The sequence below is a fragment of the Lepus europaeus genome, chromosome 5 (genome assembly GCF_033115175.1).
Source record: "Lepus europaeus isolate LE1 chromosome 5, mLepTim1.pri, whole genome shotgun sequence".
NCBI lineage: Eukaryota > Metazoa > Chordata > Mammalia > Lagomorpha > Leporidae > Lepus > Lepus europaeus.
This window is the reverse complement of record NC_084831.1, coordinates 121,446,150-121,463,198: the sequence shown is the minus strand read 5'-3', so window position 1 is coordinate 121,463,198 and position 17,049 is coordinate 121,446,150. Positions and strand designations below refer to the sequence as shown.

Below are 17,049 nucleotides of genomic sequence, written 5' to 3'. Positions count from 1 at the left end.
TGCTTGCACTGCTGGCGTCTCGTACCAGGGGACCAGTTCAAGCCCTGGCTGCTCCGCTTCTCATCCATCATCCAGGCACGTCATTCTAGTGTGCCTGGGAAGGCAATGGAAAATGGCCCAAGTACTTGCACCCCTGCCACCCATTCGCTCTCTCTCTTTCTCTTTGTCTGATGCTCTGCCTTTCTTTCTTTCTTTCTTTCTTTCTTTTTTAAAGATTTTATTTATTTTATCTGAGAGGTAGAATTACAGACAGGGATAGGTAGAGACAGAGAGAGAGGTCTTCCTTCTGTTGGTTCACTCCCCAGATGGTTGCAACAGCCGGCGCTGCGCTGATCCGAAGCCAGGAGCCAGGAGCTCTTTCCTGGTCTCCCATGCAGGTTCGGGGGCCCAAGCACTTGGGCCATCCTCCACTGCTTTCCCAGGCCACAGCAGAGAGCTGGATTGGAAGTGGAGCAACCAGGACCAGAACCTATGCCCATATGGGATGCTGGTGCCACAGGCAGAGGATTAACCTACTGCGCCATGCCACCAGCCCCCTGCCTTTCAAATAAATAAATAAATAAATCTCTTTAAAAAAAAAAAAAAGTTCCAGAATTCACTTGAAATCCACACAAGCAGCAGAAAAGCATCTGCCATCAACTTGAGGCGGGTCACCTCTACTGCTTTCCCAGGCCATAGCAGAGAGCTGATTTGGAAGAGGAGCAGTCGGGACTCAAACTGGCGCCCATATGGGATGCCAGCACTGCAGGCAGCAGCTTTACCCACTGTGCCACAGCGCTGGCCTCTGAACACATTTCACTGAACAAATGCAATTCTCAATACATGATCCTTGATATGATCCTAGATTTAAAAAAATAAATCTTAAAGGGCATTTTTAGGGAAAACTCGATATGACTATATATTAAAAATAATACTGTTGGAGCTGGTGCCGTGGCTCACTTGGTTGATCCTCCGCCTGCGGCGCTCTTCCAGTCCAGCTCTCTGCTGTGGCCCAGGAGGGCAGTGGAGGATGGCCCGGGTACTTGGGCCCCTGCACCCACATGGGAGACTGGGAGGGGGCTCCTGGTTCCTGACTTCAGATCGGCGCAGCGCAAGCCGGCCATAGCGACCATTTGGGGAGTGAACCAACAGAGGGAAGACCTTTCTCTCTGTCTCTCTCTCACTGTTTATAACTCTACCTGTCAAATAAATAAAAAAAAAATACTGTCAAAAAAAGGAAAGAAAATAGTGTTATATCAAAGTGAAACTTCCTGGGTGCAGTAACATCACCACTGGAGTGTACAAAGGTGGAGTGTCAGGATGTACCATGGACTCTCAAGAAGGTTCAAAACATAGCATCTAGGGGCAGCCATTGTGTAGCAAGCTAAGCCACCACCTGTGACACCAGCATCCCATGTGGGCACCAGCCGGAGTTCTGGCTGCTCCAGTTCCAATTCAGCTCCCTGCTGGTGCGCCTGAGAAAGCAGTGGAAGGTGGCCCACGTCCTGCATCCATGTGGGAGCCCCAGAAGAAGCTCTTGGCTCCTGGCTTCTGTGTAGTCCAGCCCGGGGCTGTTGTGGCCATCTGGGGAGTGAACCAGCAGATGGAAAATCTCTCTCTTATTCTCTCTCTTTCTGTCTCTCTAACTCTTTTAAATAAAAAATAATTATTTTGAAAAGTATATGAATGTGAGCTAATATACAGATATCAATTTATACAGAAAGACAGACAAAGCAAAGTAGTAAATCTGGGTGAGAGGCATACAGGCGTTCATTGAACCACCCTTTCAACTTTGGGCTTGAGGGTTTTTCAAAATAAAAGCTTGTGTAGGGAGGAATTCATTGAGCACCTGCTATGTCCCAGGTAACGTCCTTGGCTCCACTCTCTGGCAATTTCCAGCCCCGCCGCCATTTCCGGCTGAAACGCTTTTCTTCCCACACTTGGCCACCCCAAGGTGTGTCCTTGCCCTCCACGTGCTCAGAGTCCGGCGAGGGGACGCGGTGCCGGGGTGCAGCATCAGCGGGGCTTACAGCAGGAGCTCGCCGGCGGCTGGGTACCCGCTCTGTCTGCAAGGCTGACTGCCGGGCACCTTCATTATCTGAAAGAAAGCAGCCTGGGAAGTAGCTGTCCCCTGACACCCACGGCCACCCGGCCTGGGGGAGGACGCGTGCATGTGCGCGGTCTCCCAAAGCCACCTTCCACGGCCAGGCCAGAAGTCGTTCTGCCTTCTCCTTACCCACGGGTGTCAGCTGGACTGGAGTAGGGAACCCGGGAAGCCCTGAAGAAGCCTGGCGTGGGCTGTGTCCGTGTCCGGAGCAGAGTGGCCCCAGGCTCTGAGGAGGCCAGGTCAGGAGAACCCCCTTCGTGTGGGTGGACAGGGTTGCCTCTTTGTGAGCTGGGCCAGACCCCGTCTTGCTGTCTCGCAGGTGGAACTCCAGCACTTTACCCCAGCGGCCCCCATGTTCTCCACGTCATCAACTTCCAGGTTCTGAAGCCTTCGGAGTTGGGTGGAGACACACTGGCAGCATCCTGGGGTCTTCCACCTGCAGGTGACCTGACATGGGCGTCCCAGCCACAGTAATCCCGCGAGCCGATCCCCCTAATAAACCACCTCTTACACTTCCACACCCGTAACCTATTGCTCTGTCTGGATAACCCGAACGCCTCGGCTTTCTCTCTCTCTCTCTCTCTTTTTTTTTTTTAAGGTTTATTTATTTGTTTGAAAGGCAGAGAGAGAGAGAGAGAGAGAGCACGAAAGAGAGAGAGAGAGAAAATCTTCCATCCGCTCGCCGGTTCCCTCTCCAAATGGCTGCAACAGCCAGGGCTGTACCAGGCCAAAGCCAGGAGCCAGGAGCTTCATCTGGGCCTTCCACGAGGGTGCAGGGGCCTAAGCACTTGGGCCATCCTCTGCTGCTTTCCCAGGCACATTAGCAGGGAGCTGTATCAGAAGTAAAACAGCGAGCACTGAAACCAGCACTCGTGGGATGTTGGTGTCCCACGCAGTGGTTTAACCCACTGCCCCACAACGACGCCCCTGAATCCCCTGCTTTCTGCCTGTCAGCTGGGGCCCCACCTCCTCCTGCACTGCCCCTCATGGTGAGGTGGGGGGACCACTGGGGAGGAGTCACAGCAAATCAGTCCAGCTGTTCCTTCTTCAGAGCCTGATGCTGACAGACCAACAAGCCATGCTCTCGCCGACAGACACCGCCCCCCAGAGCTAGGGCCCGCGTACTCTTGTGCTACAGAGCACGTGGCTAACCTGACAAGGAAGCAGCAGGCACCTGGCGCGGGAGTCTTGCTGCCGAACCTAGGCTGTGCCTGCCACCCATTTGCCTTTCATGGTAGCCCCATCCGTACTGTTACTCTCATAGATACTACATCCCATTCCCTCCATCTCCGTGAGAACCAACACCATTTCTTGTCATTGTATCTCCCACAGTGATTCTCACAGCACTTCATACAAAATACGTGCTCAAAAGTGATGCTAGAGGCCAGCATTAAGTGAAGGCTTAATTAAGTTAAGGTGGAGCCACCGCTTGCAATGCCAGCACCCCAGATTATGCTGAGGTTCGAGCCCAGAGTCCCGACTTGCTCCACTTCAGATCCAGTGCCCTGCTAATGTGCCTGGGAAATCGTTGGAGGATGGCCCAAGTGCTTGGACCCCTGCACCCATGTGGGAAACCAGGATGGAATTCCTGGCTCTTGGCTTTGGCCTGGCTGTTGCAGCCACTTAAGGGGTAGGTCAGCAGATGGAAGTTCTCTTTATCTTTTTCTCTCCCTGTCACTGTGCCTTTCAAATAAATACATAAATCTTTTTTTTTAAATGAAGCTAAATATACCAATAAATGAACAAGTGACACAGTGGATGCGGTAGAGGCTAGAGAAGGGTCAGCATCCAAGTGGGCAGAGTGAGGCTGAAGACATTTCTCTTTTGAAGCCAAAAGGGCTGTTTTGGGGGGTACCTGGGCAGTGACTGCTGAAGATATATTCCTGTGGAGGCAGCTGAATCCGAGAACAGGCACACCCACACTGGGTATCATTCCAGTTCTGGAGAAGCTGCTGTAGAAAGCAATGGAGGATGGGCCGGCACTGTGGCGCAATGGGTTAACGCCCTGGCCTGAAGCGCCGGCATCCCATATGGGCACCGGTTCAAGACCCAGCTGCTCCACTTCCAATCCAGCTCTCTGCTATGACCTGGGAGAACAGTAGAAGATGGTCCAAGTTCTTGGGACCCTGCACCCACATGGGAGACCCGGAGGAAGCTCCTGGCTCCTGGCTTCGGATCGGCGAAGCTCCGGTCATTGCGGCCAACTGGGGAGTGAACCATCGGATGGAAGATCTCTCTCTGCCTCTCCTCTCTGTGTAACTGACTTTCAAATAAAAATAAGTAAATCTTTTTAAAAAAGGAAGAAAGAAAGCAATGGAGGAAGAGCAAGGAGGATCCCTCCAGCCTGCAGGCATTTCCTCCGCACCTGCTGGGTGCTGGGTCCTGCTGCAGGGCATTCTGGAGGAAAGCACACCGGAGAGGGAGGACCTGGTCATTAGGCGCATTTTGCATGCCTGAGACAATGAGAACAGGAAACTGTGGTGCTGCAAAAGGTGTATTAGGGGCTGACGCTGTAGCACAGTGGGTTAACGCCCTGGTCTGAAGCGCCAGCATCCCATATGGATGCCGGTTCGAGACCCGGCAGCTCCTCTTCCGATCCAGCTCTCTGCTGTGGCCTGGGATAGCAGTAGAAGATGGCCCAAGGATTTGGGCTCCTGCACCTGCGTGGGGGACCCAGAAGAAGCTCCTAGCTCCTGGCTTCGGATCAGCGCAGCTCTGGCCGTTGCGGCTATCTGGGGAGTGAACTAGCGGATGGAAGACCTTTCTTTCTTTGTGTCTACCTCTCTCTCTAACTCTGGTTTTCAAATAAATAAAATAAATCTTAAAAAAAGGTGTATCAAAGGCAAGGAAAGCCCCTAGAGGGGACAGGGCAGGAACAGGGGCGGGAGGGATGCGTTGGGTTACGATGTGGAGAAAGGGGCAGTGGGCTTCTCACAGGCGCCACACGAGGAGGGAGGGCTGACGCAGCAGATAGGGCATGGGACATAGAGAAGTGGCTGTTTTCACCCAGGAAGTCCCTCCTGTCCACTTAGCCATGACCTCAAGCAGTAGAAAACCAACACCCCGCCCTCCAGGGGCTGTAGTCGGGGAGATAGGGAGTGGGAGAAGACACTAAAACAAATACGGGGGCTGGCGCCGCGGCTCAATAGGCTAATCCTCCGCCTAGCGGCGCCGGCACACCGGGTTCTAGTCCCGGTCGGGGCACCGATCCTGTCCCGGTTGCCCCTCTTCCAGGCCAGCTCTCTGCTGTGGCCAGGGAGTGCAGTGGAGGATGGCCCAAGCCCTTGGGCCCTGCACCCCATGGGAGACCAGGATAAACACCTGGCTCCTGCCATCGGATCAGCGCGGTGCGCCGGCCGCAGCGCGCTACCGCGGCGGCCATTGGAGGGTGAACCAACGGCAAAAGGAAGACCTTTCTCTCTGTCTCTGTCTCTCACTGTCCACTCTGCCTGTCAAAAAAAAAAAAATAAAAAAAAAAAAAAAAAAACAAAAAAACAAAAACAAATACGGGTGATGGGCATTACGCCACAAGAACAGAAAGCCCTGGGGCCGGCACTGTGGTGTAGCAGGGTAAAGCCGCCGCCCTCAGTGCCGGCATCCCTTGTGGGCACCAGTTCAAGTCCTAGCTGCTCCAGTTTCAATCAAGTTCTCTGCTATGGCCTGGGAAAGCAGTGGAAGATGGCCCAAGTCCTTGGCTCCTGCACCCATGTGGAAGACCCGGAAGAAGCTCCTGGCTCCCGGCTTTGGATCGGCACAGCTCCAGCCATTGCAGCCAACTGGGGAGTGAACGAACAGATGGAAGACCTCTCTCTCTCCCTGCCTCTCTGCCTCTCCTTTCTCTTTGTGTAACTCTTTCAAACAAATAAACAAATCTTAAAAAAAAAAAAAAAAAAAGAACATAAAGCCCCAGAACACAGAAACTGTATTTGTCTTGGTCATCCCTGTATCCCCGTTACCTAGAGCAGTGTCGGGCACAAAGTTGCTGCTCAGTAGATGCATACTAAGTGCACGAACGCTACAGTGGAGGTACGAGATAAGAGTATTATTGACAGTATCACTTATTGAGACATGCATATGCCAGGACCTGTACCAAGAATTTTACATATGTGATATCTGATCCTCCAGCTTTAAAAAAAAAATGTGTATTTGAAAGGCAGAGTGACAGAGAAGAGAGAGGGAGAGAGGGAGGGAGAGAGAGAGATTGATTCCATCGCTGGTTCACTCCCCAAATGGCTGCAACAGCCTGGTATGGGCCAGGCCAAAACACCAGGAGCCAGAAACTCCATCCCAGTCTCCCACGTGGGTGACAGGAACCCAAGTATTTGAGCCAGTGCTGCTGCCGACCAGGATGCATTAGCAGGCAGCTAAATAGGAAGTTGAAGTTCAGGGACAATATGGGATGCGAGTGTCCCAAGCCTGGGCTTAACCTCCTGTGCCACAACGCCCATCCCAAGATGCTCCAACCTTCTGAGAGTTCTATACTTACCTTGTGGTACAGATCTGGGAACCAAGGCATTATGTAACAGTCGCTTGAGGGTTACCTAACCAGTAAGTGCATGGCTGTGCCCACCCAGGGCCTACTCTTCAAAATGCGGTTTGGGGAATTGTGTCTGGTAGCTGATTTAAAAATACAGGTTAACACCCTGGCCTGAAGCATTGGCATCCCAAATGGGTGCCGGTTTGAGACCTGACTGCTCCACTTCCAATCCAGCTCTCTGCTATGGCCTGGGAAAGCAGTGGAAGATGGCCCAAGTGCTTGGGCCCATCACATGGGAGACTCGGAAGAAGCTCCTGGCTCCTGGCTTCAGATTGGCACAGCTCTGGCCGTTGTGGCCAATTGGGGAGTGAACCAGCAGACGGAAGACCTCTCTCTATCTGCCTCTCCTTCTCTCTGTGTATAACTCTTACTAATAAATAAATAAATCTTTAAAAAAAATAAAAATGCGGGGAGACCTAAGATCGGGAGACTGCTAGAGGGAAATCAATGTCGAGTTCATGAGTTGCAGCAGTTATGGTGGCAATGGAGAAGAGATCTCCTTTTTAGCTCTTCCGAGGCCTTCTAAATAAAACGCAGGGCCTGCTTACTTGCTGATGTAGGGGCTAAGCTTCTCACTGGGAATAATCCCTAGTTCGACAGCACACCTGACATTCTATATAGATGATCTCCATCTCTAGGGCTGCGAGTTTTCCAAAGCCCCTAACCCTTCGATGGCCACGTGCAGCTGTGACACGCCCGCTTGAAAAGCCACCGAAGAGGCCAGCGCAGGAAAAGCGTCGAGGGTGCACACACAGCCTGGCCCGGCGGGCTCCACAAAGAGGAAGGAGGGGCTTGTCCGAGAACTACAACTCCCACAAGGCACTGGGCGGAGTACCGGGGTTTCCGGCCAGAGCTTATATCCGGTCTTTCGGGTGCTGACGCTCTCTTCCGGTCTAGGTGGCCCCCCAGAATGGCATTTGGGATGCGCATGGTGAGTCCCGAGACCTACGGGGTCGGGGCGGGAGAGACGAGTGTAGTGTCCGCAGCTACGCGGTGGCTGCCGGTTAGCTCGGGGAGGGCCAGACGGTGCGCCGGCGGAAGGACGTGTCACCTTGACAAGACGGGGGAGGGGACAGACTGGAGTGGGACGCCGGGGGATGGGCCTGGGGCTGGGATGCAGGGGCGTGGGGAGGACCCCGCGAGAGAGCGTTGGCATCCCCGGAGCGCTGGGCCGAGGAGAAGACGAGCGGCGGGAGGGGGCTGCAGCCTGGGGACACCTGTGTGAGGGGACGCTACAGGCTGCTGCCGGCCCGAGAGCAGCCGGGATCTGGCACGCCTGGGAAGCCGTGTCCTGGCCACGTACTGGCCTCTCAGAGACCCTGGGCCCCCTGACCGGAAGGGCGCAGTGGATACGCAGGTGTTTGCATCGGTTTCCCCAGGACCGCAGAGGTGCTAGGAGAGCCAGGAGAATGGGGCAGTGCCGGGGCTGCGGACTGCTGCTTGGACTCTGGGGCTTGCTGCTTTGGATAGGCTCCTGGGACCCTAGGCGTTTTGCTAGTCTTGCAGGGTGGAGGTAGGGGGCAGCCATCAGGAGGATTTTGATGTCTTCTGTCTTTGAATGGACTGCTCACTCTGCTGTATTCTCCCAAGATGAGGCTGCTGGCGTTGGTGGTGTTGGCCCTCTTTGCTGTCACTCAAGCAGAGGAGGGAGCCAGGCTCCTGGCCTCCAAGTCGCTGCTGAACAGATACGCGGTGGAGGGGCGAGACCTGACCTTACAGTACAACATCTACAACGTGGGCTCAAGGTGAGGCCGCCCCGGGGTTGCTGCCAGCCCTTTCCTAGGCTCTTTGTTCACGTGGGAGCAGGGATCATCCTGGTGGGTAGCGGTTTTCCTCTGGGAGACTGCCAGCCTTGGGTTTCGTGAGTGAGTGAATTTACTGAGGGGCCCTACTTTTTGGAAAGGAAGACATTCTTTTTTTTTTTTTTTTTTTCAATTTATTTGACAGGTAGAGTTATAGATAGTGAGAGAGAGAGAGAGAAAGAAAGGTCTTCCTTCTGTTGGTTCACTCCCCAAATGGCCGCCATGGCCGGCTTGCGCTGATCCGAAGCCAGGAGCCAGGTGCTTCGGGTGCAGGGGCCCAAGCATCTGGGCCGTCCTCCACTGCCCTCCCAGGCCACAGCAGAGAGCCGGACTGGGAGAGGAGCAACTGGGACTAGAACCTGGCACCTATATGGGATGCTAGCACCGCAGGCAGAGGATTAACCAAGTGAGCCACGGTGCCGGCCCCAGGAAGACATTCTTTTCTGAGCCGTAGGAAGCTGCCCTCCACTTTGTAGGTAAGAAGACAGGGAGGATGCAAGAATCGTGAGAGGAGGAGGGAAAGACCAAGACGTAGAAAACACCGTCCTTGGCCGGCGCCGTGGCTCAACAGGCTAATCCTCTGCCTAGCGGCGCCAGCACACCAGGTTCTAGTCCTGGTCGGGGCACCAGATTCTGTCCTGGTTGCCCCTCTTCCAGGCCAGCTCTTTGCTGTGGCCAGGGAGTGCAGTGGAGGATGGCCCAAGTGGTTGGGTCCTGTACCCCATGGGAGACCAGGATAAGCAACTGGCTCCTGCCTTCGGAACAGCGCAGTGCACCGGCTGCAGTGCACTGGCTGCAGCGGCCATTGGAGGGTGAACCAACGGCAAAAGGAAGACCTTTCTCTCTGTCTCTCTCTCTCACTGTCCACTCTGCCTGTCAAAAAAAAGTAAAAAAAAAAAAAAAAGAAAAAGAAAACACCATCCTTTGCTACCTTGAACTGCTTCCGGTCTAAGAGCCTTCCTTTCATTGTATTCTGTTTAATCTTCTCCTCGCCCTCCCAGTGCATACAGAGATAAAGAGACTTTGAGGCCAGAATGGATGAGGGCCCACTGCCTTTGGGGTACTGGAGCACGTTGGTGCATTGAGCAATAGAATCCAGTCCTTGGCCTGGAGTCCTCAATGTGGTACACCCGCGTCACTGGGCGGCTCCTGTCTGTCTGTCTGTCTTGGGCACTTCTCACCTGTGGCTCAGGCAGGCCCGGGCGCTTGGCGATTGCTCTGATTCCCTCCCCGTGACTGCTGACCCCTTTGTTTGTTTCATCCTCTAGTGCTGCGTTAGAGGTGGAATTATCCGATGACTCCTTCCCTCCAGAAGATTTCGGCATCGTCTCTGGGATGCTCAGTGTCAAATGGGACCGGATTGCCCCGTATCCTCTTGGCCCGGGGCGGTGGTGGGCAGAGCAGCAGGGATACTCGTAGTCGGCTGGGTGTGCGTGGCTGCTCGCCTGTCCTCGCTCTGGAGGAGATGCAGCAGGAGGTTGATTCTGTGAACATGATTTAGAGAAGACCCGATCCTCAGCAACACCTGAAGTTCAGCTTAGAAGGTCTTGAACCGTGGACACTTATAAAGATGTTCATGACCAGGCAAGACTATTGAAGGTGCTTTTGAAAGAATTCAAAGAGATGCTCCCATAGAGGGCCTGAGTAACTTTTTTTTTTTTTTTTTTTGACAGGCAGAGTAGATAGTGAGAGAGAGAGACACAGAGAGAAAGGTCTTCCTTTTTGCCGTTGGTTCACCCTCCAATGGCCGCTGCGGCCGGCTCATCGCGCTGATCCGAAGGCAGGAGCCAGGTGCTTCTCCTGGTCTCCCATGCGGGTGCAGGGCCCAAGCACTTGGGCCATCCTCCACTGCCTTCCCGGGCCATAGCAGAGAGCTGGCCTGGAAGAGGGGCAACCGGGACAGAATCCAGCGCCCCGACCGGGACTAGAACCTGGTGTGCTGGCGCCACAAGGCAGAGGATTAGCCCGTTAAGCCACGGGGCCGGCCGAGTAACCTTTTTTTTTTTTTTTTTTTTTTAAAGATTTATTTATTTGAAAGTCAAAATTAGAAAGGGAGAAGGAGAGACAGAGAGAAATCTTCCATCTGCTGGTTCACTGCTTAAACGGCCGCAATGGCCAGAACTGGGCCAGCCCAAAGCCAGAATCATCTTTGTGGGTGCAGGGGTCCGAGGACGTGGGCAGTCTTCTGTTTCCCTAGGTGCATTAGCAGGGACATAGTGGCTGGGACTCAAACCAGAGCCCATGTGGGATGCCGGTGCTGCAGTGGTGGCTTTACCCACTACGCCAGAGCGCCAGCCACCTGAGTAAAGTCTCTTCTCCTTCTGTTGGTTCACCCCCCAAATGGCTGCTATGGCCGGAGCTACGCCGATCTGAAGCCAGGAGCCAGGTGCCTCCTCCTGGTCTCCCATGCGGGCGCAGGGGTCCAGGCACTTGGACCATCCTCCGCTGCCTTCCCAGACCACAGCAGAGAGCTGGACTGGAAGAGGAGCAGCCGGGACTAGAACCCGGCGCCCACATGGGATGCGGCGTCTCAGGTGGAGGATTAACCAAGTGAGCCACGGTGCCGGCCCCTCTTTTCTTTCTTTTTTTTTTTTTTTTTAAATTTGAAAGGCAGTTACAGTGAGAGATCTTTCATCTACTGGTTCATTCCCCAAATGGCCACAACAGCCAGGGCTGGGCTAGGCTGAAGCCAGGAGCTTCATTTGGGGCTCCCACGTGGGTGCAGGGACCCAAAGACTTTCTGATGCTTTCTCAGGCGCATGAGCAGGGAGCTGGATCAGAAGTGGAGCAGCCGGGACTTGAACTGGTGCCCTTGTGGGATGCTGGCATTGCAGGCAGCAGCGTAACCAATTATGCCACAGCACCAGCCCCTTGAAGTCTCTCCTTAGACAATGAGTCACTGTGATCTACCAGTCATTTCCTGAGTAGTGAATTAGGTCCTTTCATGTCCCCTTGTGCATTAAAGTATATTTAGATTTTCTGGTGAGGGTAAATGTTCTCTTTGTATTTTTTGTTTTCTTTCCTTTTTTTTTTCTACCCCCCAAAAGCACTTCCTTCATTTACAGTCAATGAAAGGTTTTCTGTGAGCTTAAGTGACTGTAGCATATGTGGCCTTGAAAGTATACTTCAAAAACCCTGACTGCATCACGGACCACTTAAAATTTAGCCAGAAAGACATCTCGCCCCAACACTTTAGAGCTCAGAAAATCTGTATTTTTCATGCCTGCAGAGTATTGCAGACACGAAATCACCACACGTGTTTTCAGATGTCTTGTGAATGGTCCATTCAGTCCTCAAGTTGAAAGGGTTTGACAGCCTTAGCTGCTCTTTGCCTTCCTTAACCCTTGGGCCAGGGCTAGCAACGTCTCCCACACCGTGGTCCTGCGGCCTCTCAAGGCTGGGTACTTCAACTTCACCTCCGCGACCATCACCTACCTGGCCCAGGAGGATGGGCCTGTTGTGGTGAGTTCTCCGAACCGGCTCCTCGGCTGGATCGGGCTGGGATCTGCCTTCTAGCTCGCAGAAAACTTGCTCAGAAGCCATGAATTCTGAGGGCGGTGTGGTTGACGGTAACACTTGGTATTGTCCAAAAGAAGGAGTGGTGGGGAGGTCCCGGAACAGAGCGGCTGAAGTGCACGGGAGGGGAGTCCGCAGTGTTGCCCCCTGCGCCACGCTCCCCTTTCAGTCTGCCCGGTGGTTGCTGGTCCTGCCTTTCCAGGCCGCCTCCTGCGCCGCCGTCAGAGGCTCCTTTTCTGCTGGTTCTTTTCACCAACTTTTCCCTGAGCACATCTGCACTTCGGTAGCGCGTACGCTCTGTGCCCCTTGGACATGTGGTTACTTACTGTCTCTGGTAGTTCTCTTGTGTGCAGGTTTTCCTTCCCTCCTCCCAATTTAATTAGAAATGAAGCCAAGGGTTTTGTAGTACATTTCTCTCTGTTTCCCCTATATAACAGAAGCTCAGAACCAAATAATTTTTGACTGATTGATAGAGAAACCAACAGACCTTCAAGGAGCCCCTGAGATGTACTAATTCTGGAGAATACCAGAAGATTAAGGTATTTTCCTTAAAAAGCTTAGGTCGTAAATGTGTGGAGCATAGATGTGTGGCCCTGTGACAGGACCATGCACATGGGCTGTAGGCTCCTCAGTGAGAACACAGGAAGGGACTTCGCAGTCACCCATGGCACCGAGAGGAACCTAAGGTTCCCTGACACTCAGTGCACTTTTTTTTTTTGGACAGGCAGAGTGGACAGTGAGAGACAGAGAGACAGAGAGACAGAGAGAAAGGTCTTCCTTTTTTGTTGGTTCACCCCCCAATGGCCACTGCGGCCGGTGTGCTGCAGCCGGCGCGCTGCGGCCGGTGCACCGCGCTGATCTGAAGCCAGGAGCCAGGTGCCTCTCCTGGCCTCCCATGTGGGTCCAGGGCCTAAGCACTTGGGCCATCTTCCACTGCCCTCCCGGGCCACAGCAGAGAGCTGGACTGGAAGAAGAGCAACCGGGACAGAATCCAGCGGCCAGGCCAGGACTGGAACCTGGTGTGCCGGCACTGCAGCTGGAGGATCAGCCTAGTGAGCCGCGGCGCCGGCCACTCAGTGCACTTTTGATAACTTGTTTTCTCATCAACCACAAGGAACCCTGTCCTTAGAATCCTAGCTGCCCTTTCACAGCGTCTGTCATTTCTGCTGGCAGAACCAACCTCATGGCTGTTGGTTCCGCCTGGTGCTTGATGGGTTAACAGACAAACTCAAAGGCCCTGCTGCCACCGGAGCACAAAACTGTTTGCAGTGTGCTCCAAGCTCTTGGCCTCCTCTCTTCAGACAAAGGAATGTGGGCCAGACTCAGCCGCTCCTCTTCCAGGGTGCAGTTAGGAATCCTGGCCAGGTCACTTAGCCTGTGTCAACCGTGCGAGGCAGAGAAGAGCGTTTTCACTTGAGGACTAAGTAACTGATTGGCAAGGGCTGGTCATTCCTGTACACTCCCGGCAGCCTCGAGGGCCAGTGGCGGTGAGCCGCTTTCCCCTTCGCCGAGTCTGAGGGGAAGGTGGAAGGATTTGGCTTCAATCTCAGTTGCACACCTGCCCTGCCCTGTTCAGTAAGTGCTCGTGACCAGGTGTTCTGAGGCCTCCCGACTCCTAATTTAGCTTCTTTGCATGCAACACTCTTTTTATTTATTTATTTATTTGAAATGCAGAGTTACAGAGGCAGAGAGAGAGCTCTTCCATCTGCTGGTTCACTCCCCAAATGGCTACAAGGGCTGGAGCTGCGCCTATCTGAAGCCAGGAACTTCTTTCGGGTCTCCCACCCGAGTGCAGGGGCCCAAGCACTTGGGCCGTCTTCTACTGCTTTCCCAGGCCATAGCAGAGAGCTGGATTGGAAGTGGAACAGCCGGGACTCAAACCAGCATCCATACGGGATGCTGGCACTGCAGGCGGCGGCTTTACCTGCTGCGCCACAACGCTGGCCCCTGCATATAACACTCTTGAGACTTATCCAGCTGTCTGTAGTTCAAAGCTTTTCCTCAACCTGAAGCTCTTGGGGCTCTTTGAGAACTACGAAGCCGATACTGGACTGGGTTGGTTGGGACTGCCCACTTTCGGGTGGGATGAGTTAGAGACTTTCCTTGATACCCTGCTTTTCTTCTTTTCAGATTGGTTCTACCAGTGCACCTGGACAGGGAGGCATCCTGGCTCAGCGGGAGTTTGATAGGAGATTCTCCCCCCATTTTGTAAGCTTTTCCCTCATCATTCCCCTGGTTTGGGAACACTGCTTCGGTTCTGGGACCTCTTAGGATCCTTAGAAGATTTTTTTTTAAAGATTTTATTTATTTCTTGTTTTTTTTTTTTTTGTTTGTTTGTTTGTTTTTGTTTTTTTTTTTGACAGGCAGAGTGGACAGTGAGAGAGAGACAGAGGGAAAGGTCTTCCTTTTGCCGTTGGTTCACCCTCCAATGGCCGCCGCACCGCGCTGATCCGATGGCAGGAGCCAGGTGTTTATCCTGGTCTCCCATGGGGTGCAGGACCCAACCACTTGGGCCATCCTCCACTGCACTCCCTGGCCACAGCAGAGAGCTGGCCTGGAAGAGGGGCAACCGGGACAGGATCGGTGCCCCGACCGGGACTAGAACCTGGTGTGCCGGCGCCGCTAGGCGGAGGATTAGCCTATTGAGCCGCGGCGCCGGCCGATTTTATTTATTTCTATTTATTTGATCGGTAGAGTTACAGACAGTGACAAGGAGAGACAGAGAGAAAGGTCTTCCTTCCGCTGGTTCACTCCCTAGATGGCTGCAACGGCCAGAGCTGCACCTATCCGAAGCCAGGAGCCAGGTGCTTCCTCCTGGTCTCCCATGTGGGTGCAGGGACCCGAGGGCTTGGGCCATCCTCCACTGCACTCCCAGGCCACAGCAGAGAGCTGGCCTGGAAGAGGAGCAGCCGGGACTAGAACTGGCGCCCATATGGGATGCCAGCCCTGCAGGTAGAGGATTAACCTACTGTACCACAGTGCCGGCCCCAGAAGATTTGTTTTATGAATTGATTCTTGCCCTACCTGAGTTTTATTTTTATTTTTTATTATTTTTTCCATTTTGGTGTCGAATATCCCAATTTTACCACGCCCGGAAGATTTTGACAATGAGAACACAATCACCAGGACCGTAAAGCCGTCCTTTTCCTCTGTGAGCCTTGAGTAGAGCCCCATTTTACAGTCTTGGGTCTACTTTGAGGTTTAAAAGATACCTGTTAGGTTTGGAGGAAAGTTAGGTGGGAACTTGGAAGTGGTGTCGTCCAGGCGAGAGAAGGCTTTGAGGAGTTGAAGATACTAACTGACGGAATCCAGGCAGTAAGCGGTTACGGAGTCCTTAGTCCTTAATGCACTTCACCTGGGGAAGCCGGGGATGAGCGAGACACAGGCCCTTCCACTAGTGCCCCCTGGGGCTCACAGACTGAACAGTGCGGGGGGGGGGGGGTGCAGTGGGGACGTCGAACCCGCTTCCCGACCCAGAGAGGGTTTCTTCCACGGGTGGAGGTTAGGAGGAGACGGGAGAGGCAGGCGTTGTAGGAAAGGGAGCAGCTCAGACGCCAGAGAGAGCGGCTCGCGCTGTATGGGGGCTGGGGGCAGCGTGTGCAGGGGGGAGTGGGAGTGGGGTCAGGTCACAGGGAACTTGACTGTCGGGGGCAACACCTGAGCATCCCCATCTCCACAGTTGCCTGGCAGCCCGTCTGGGCTGACTCCGGCAGGGCCTTTGACTTTGCACCTGGAAAATAGAGGGGTCCTCAGAGCTGCTGTGCAGGGCCAAGCTCGGCCAGAGTTAAAACAGCTGCGGGGCTCCGTCCTCCCTGGAGCTGCTCCTCCCCTCACCTGCATCTCTGAGCGTGGCCTTTGTTCTTCACAGCTGGACTGGGCAGCCTTCGGGGTCATGACCCTGCCCTCCATCGGCATCCCCCTGCTGCTCTGGTACTCCAGCAAGAGGAAATACGACACCCCCAAAACCAAGAAGAACTGAGTGGGGCTCCCACGGCCCTCTTTGAAGAAATCCAGGTGCTTTCCAGACTCCAAAGGAGACCTCAGACGCAGTGTCCTCTCCCTTAGCCACTGGCCACCTCCTCTTGGATCCCGCCCTGCTCGCAGCCAGAGCGAAGGGCTGGGCCGAGGAGTCTGGGGGGCATCCTGGGGTCCGTCGTGAAGCCATACAAACAGGAATGCCTTTGGCAACAGCCTGGAGCCCAGTGGCGCTCTGGGGCCCTCCCAAGGTGCTGTCGGTGTATTGCTGGCAATGCGAACTCTTGGGTTCAGCAGGGGCACCTCAGAGACCACCTGACACCACCCCCCCATCACCTACTCTCCCCCCTCAGAAGAGGGTGGGAGAGGAAATGGAAGCTGTGGGACTCTGGGAGGCGACCCAGTGTCTGTCCAGGGTCAGGCAAGCGCTTACCAAGTGGGGTTTTCTAATAAAAGCAAATGCCACACTGCCTCGTCTGTTCCCGTCACCCGGGTGAGCAAGGTGAGCTGCTGGCGCTCAGGATCCAGGCACCCAGCCCTGTGAGCAGCGAGCCGAGGCCCAGCCTCCTGGCCTTGGGGCGGTGGGTCCTGCTGCCACAGAGCTCCCTGCCCCCTTGGGAGTCCCTGCTTCCCAGGATCGTCCTGTCTGCCACCACGTATTCCACTACCCCGCCTTGTCCAGCAGCTGCCCCGAACAGCTAGAAAAGACTGGGTGGAGCAAGGTGGCCCGCAGGGGAGCGGCTGCTCTCAGGCCCTGAGAGCCATTCTGCTCTATTTATTGATTTTTTTGAAAGGCAGAGACAGGATCCTCCATCAGCTAGTTCACTTCCCAAATGGCCACGGGAACTCAGTCTGGGTCTCCCACACCGCAGGGCCCTAAGTACTTTGTCCGTCACCACTGCTTTCCAGGGAAGCAGGCAGCCAGAATGGGAAGTGGAGCCGGGACTTGAACCAGGGCCGCGAGCGTCCCGTGCCAGCGGCCTGCTCGTACGGACTTCCCTTGACAAGCTAGCGCTCAGGCGTGCCGCTGGCCCCATCGCTGTTTGAGAACTAACTTTCCTCTTCTTGGGCTTGAGCTTATGCTTGGTCCCCGTGGCTCGAGCTCAGCCCAGGCAGAGGGGCCTGGGCGCCCG

The 17,049-nt window shown here is 54.4% G+C and overlaps 1 protein-coding gene across 1 annotated transcript; it reads left to right on the top strand.

Annotated features, from left to right (window-relative positions):
• Positions 1-7,472: 7,472 nt before the first annotated feature.
• Positions 7,473-16,386, top strand: SSR2 (signal sequence receptor subunit 2). Its single transcript, XM_062192471.1, has 6 exons — positions 7,473-7,554; positions 8,214-8,368; positions 9,694-9,792; positions 11,779-11,887; positions 14,072-14,149; positions 15,810-16,386. The coding sequence occupies exons 1-6, from the start codon at positions 7,534-7,536 to the stop codon at positions 15,918-15,920; spliced, it is 573 nt and encodes a 190-aa protein (XP_062048455.1). The 5' UTR covers positions 7,473-7,533; the 3' UTR covers positions 15,921-16,386.
• The last annotated feature ends 663 nt before the right edge of the window (positions 16,387-17,049 follow it).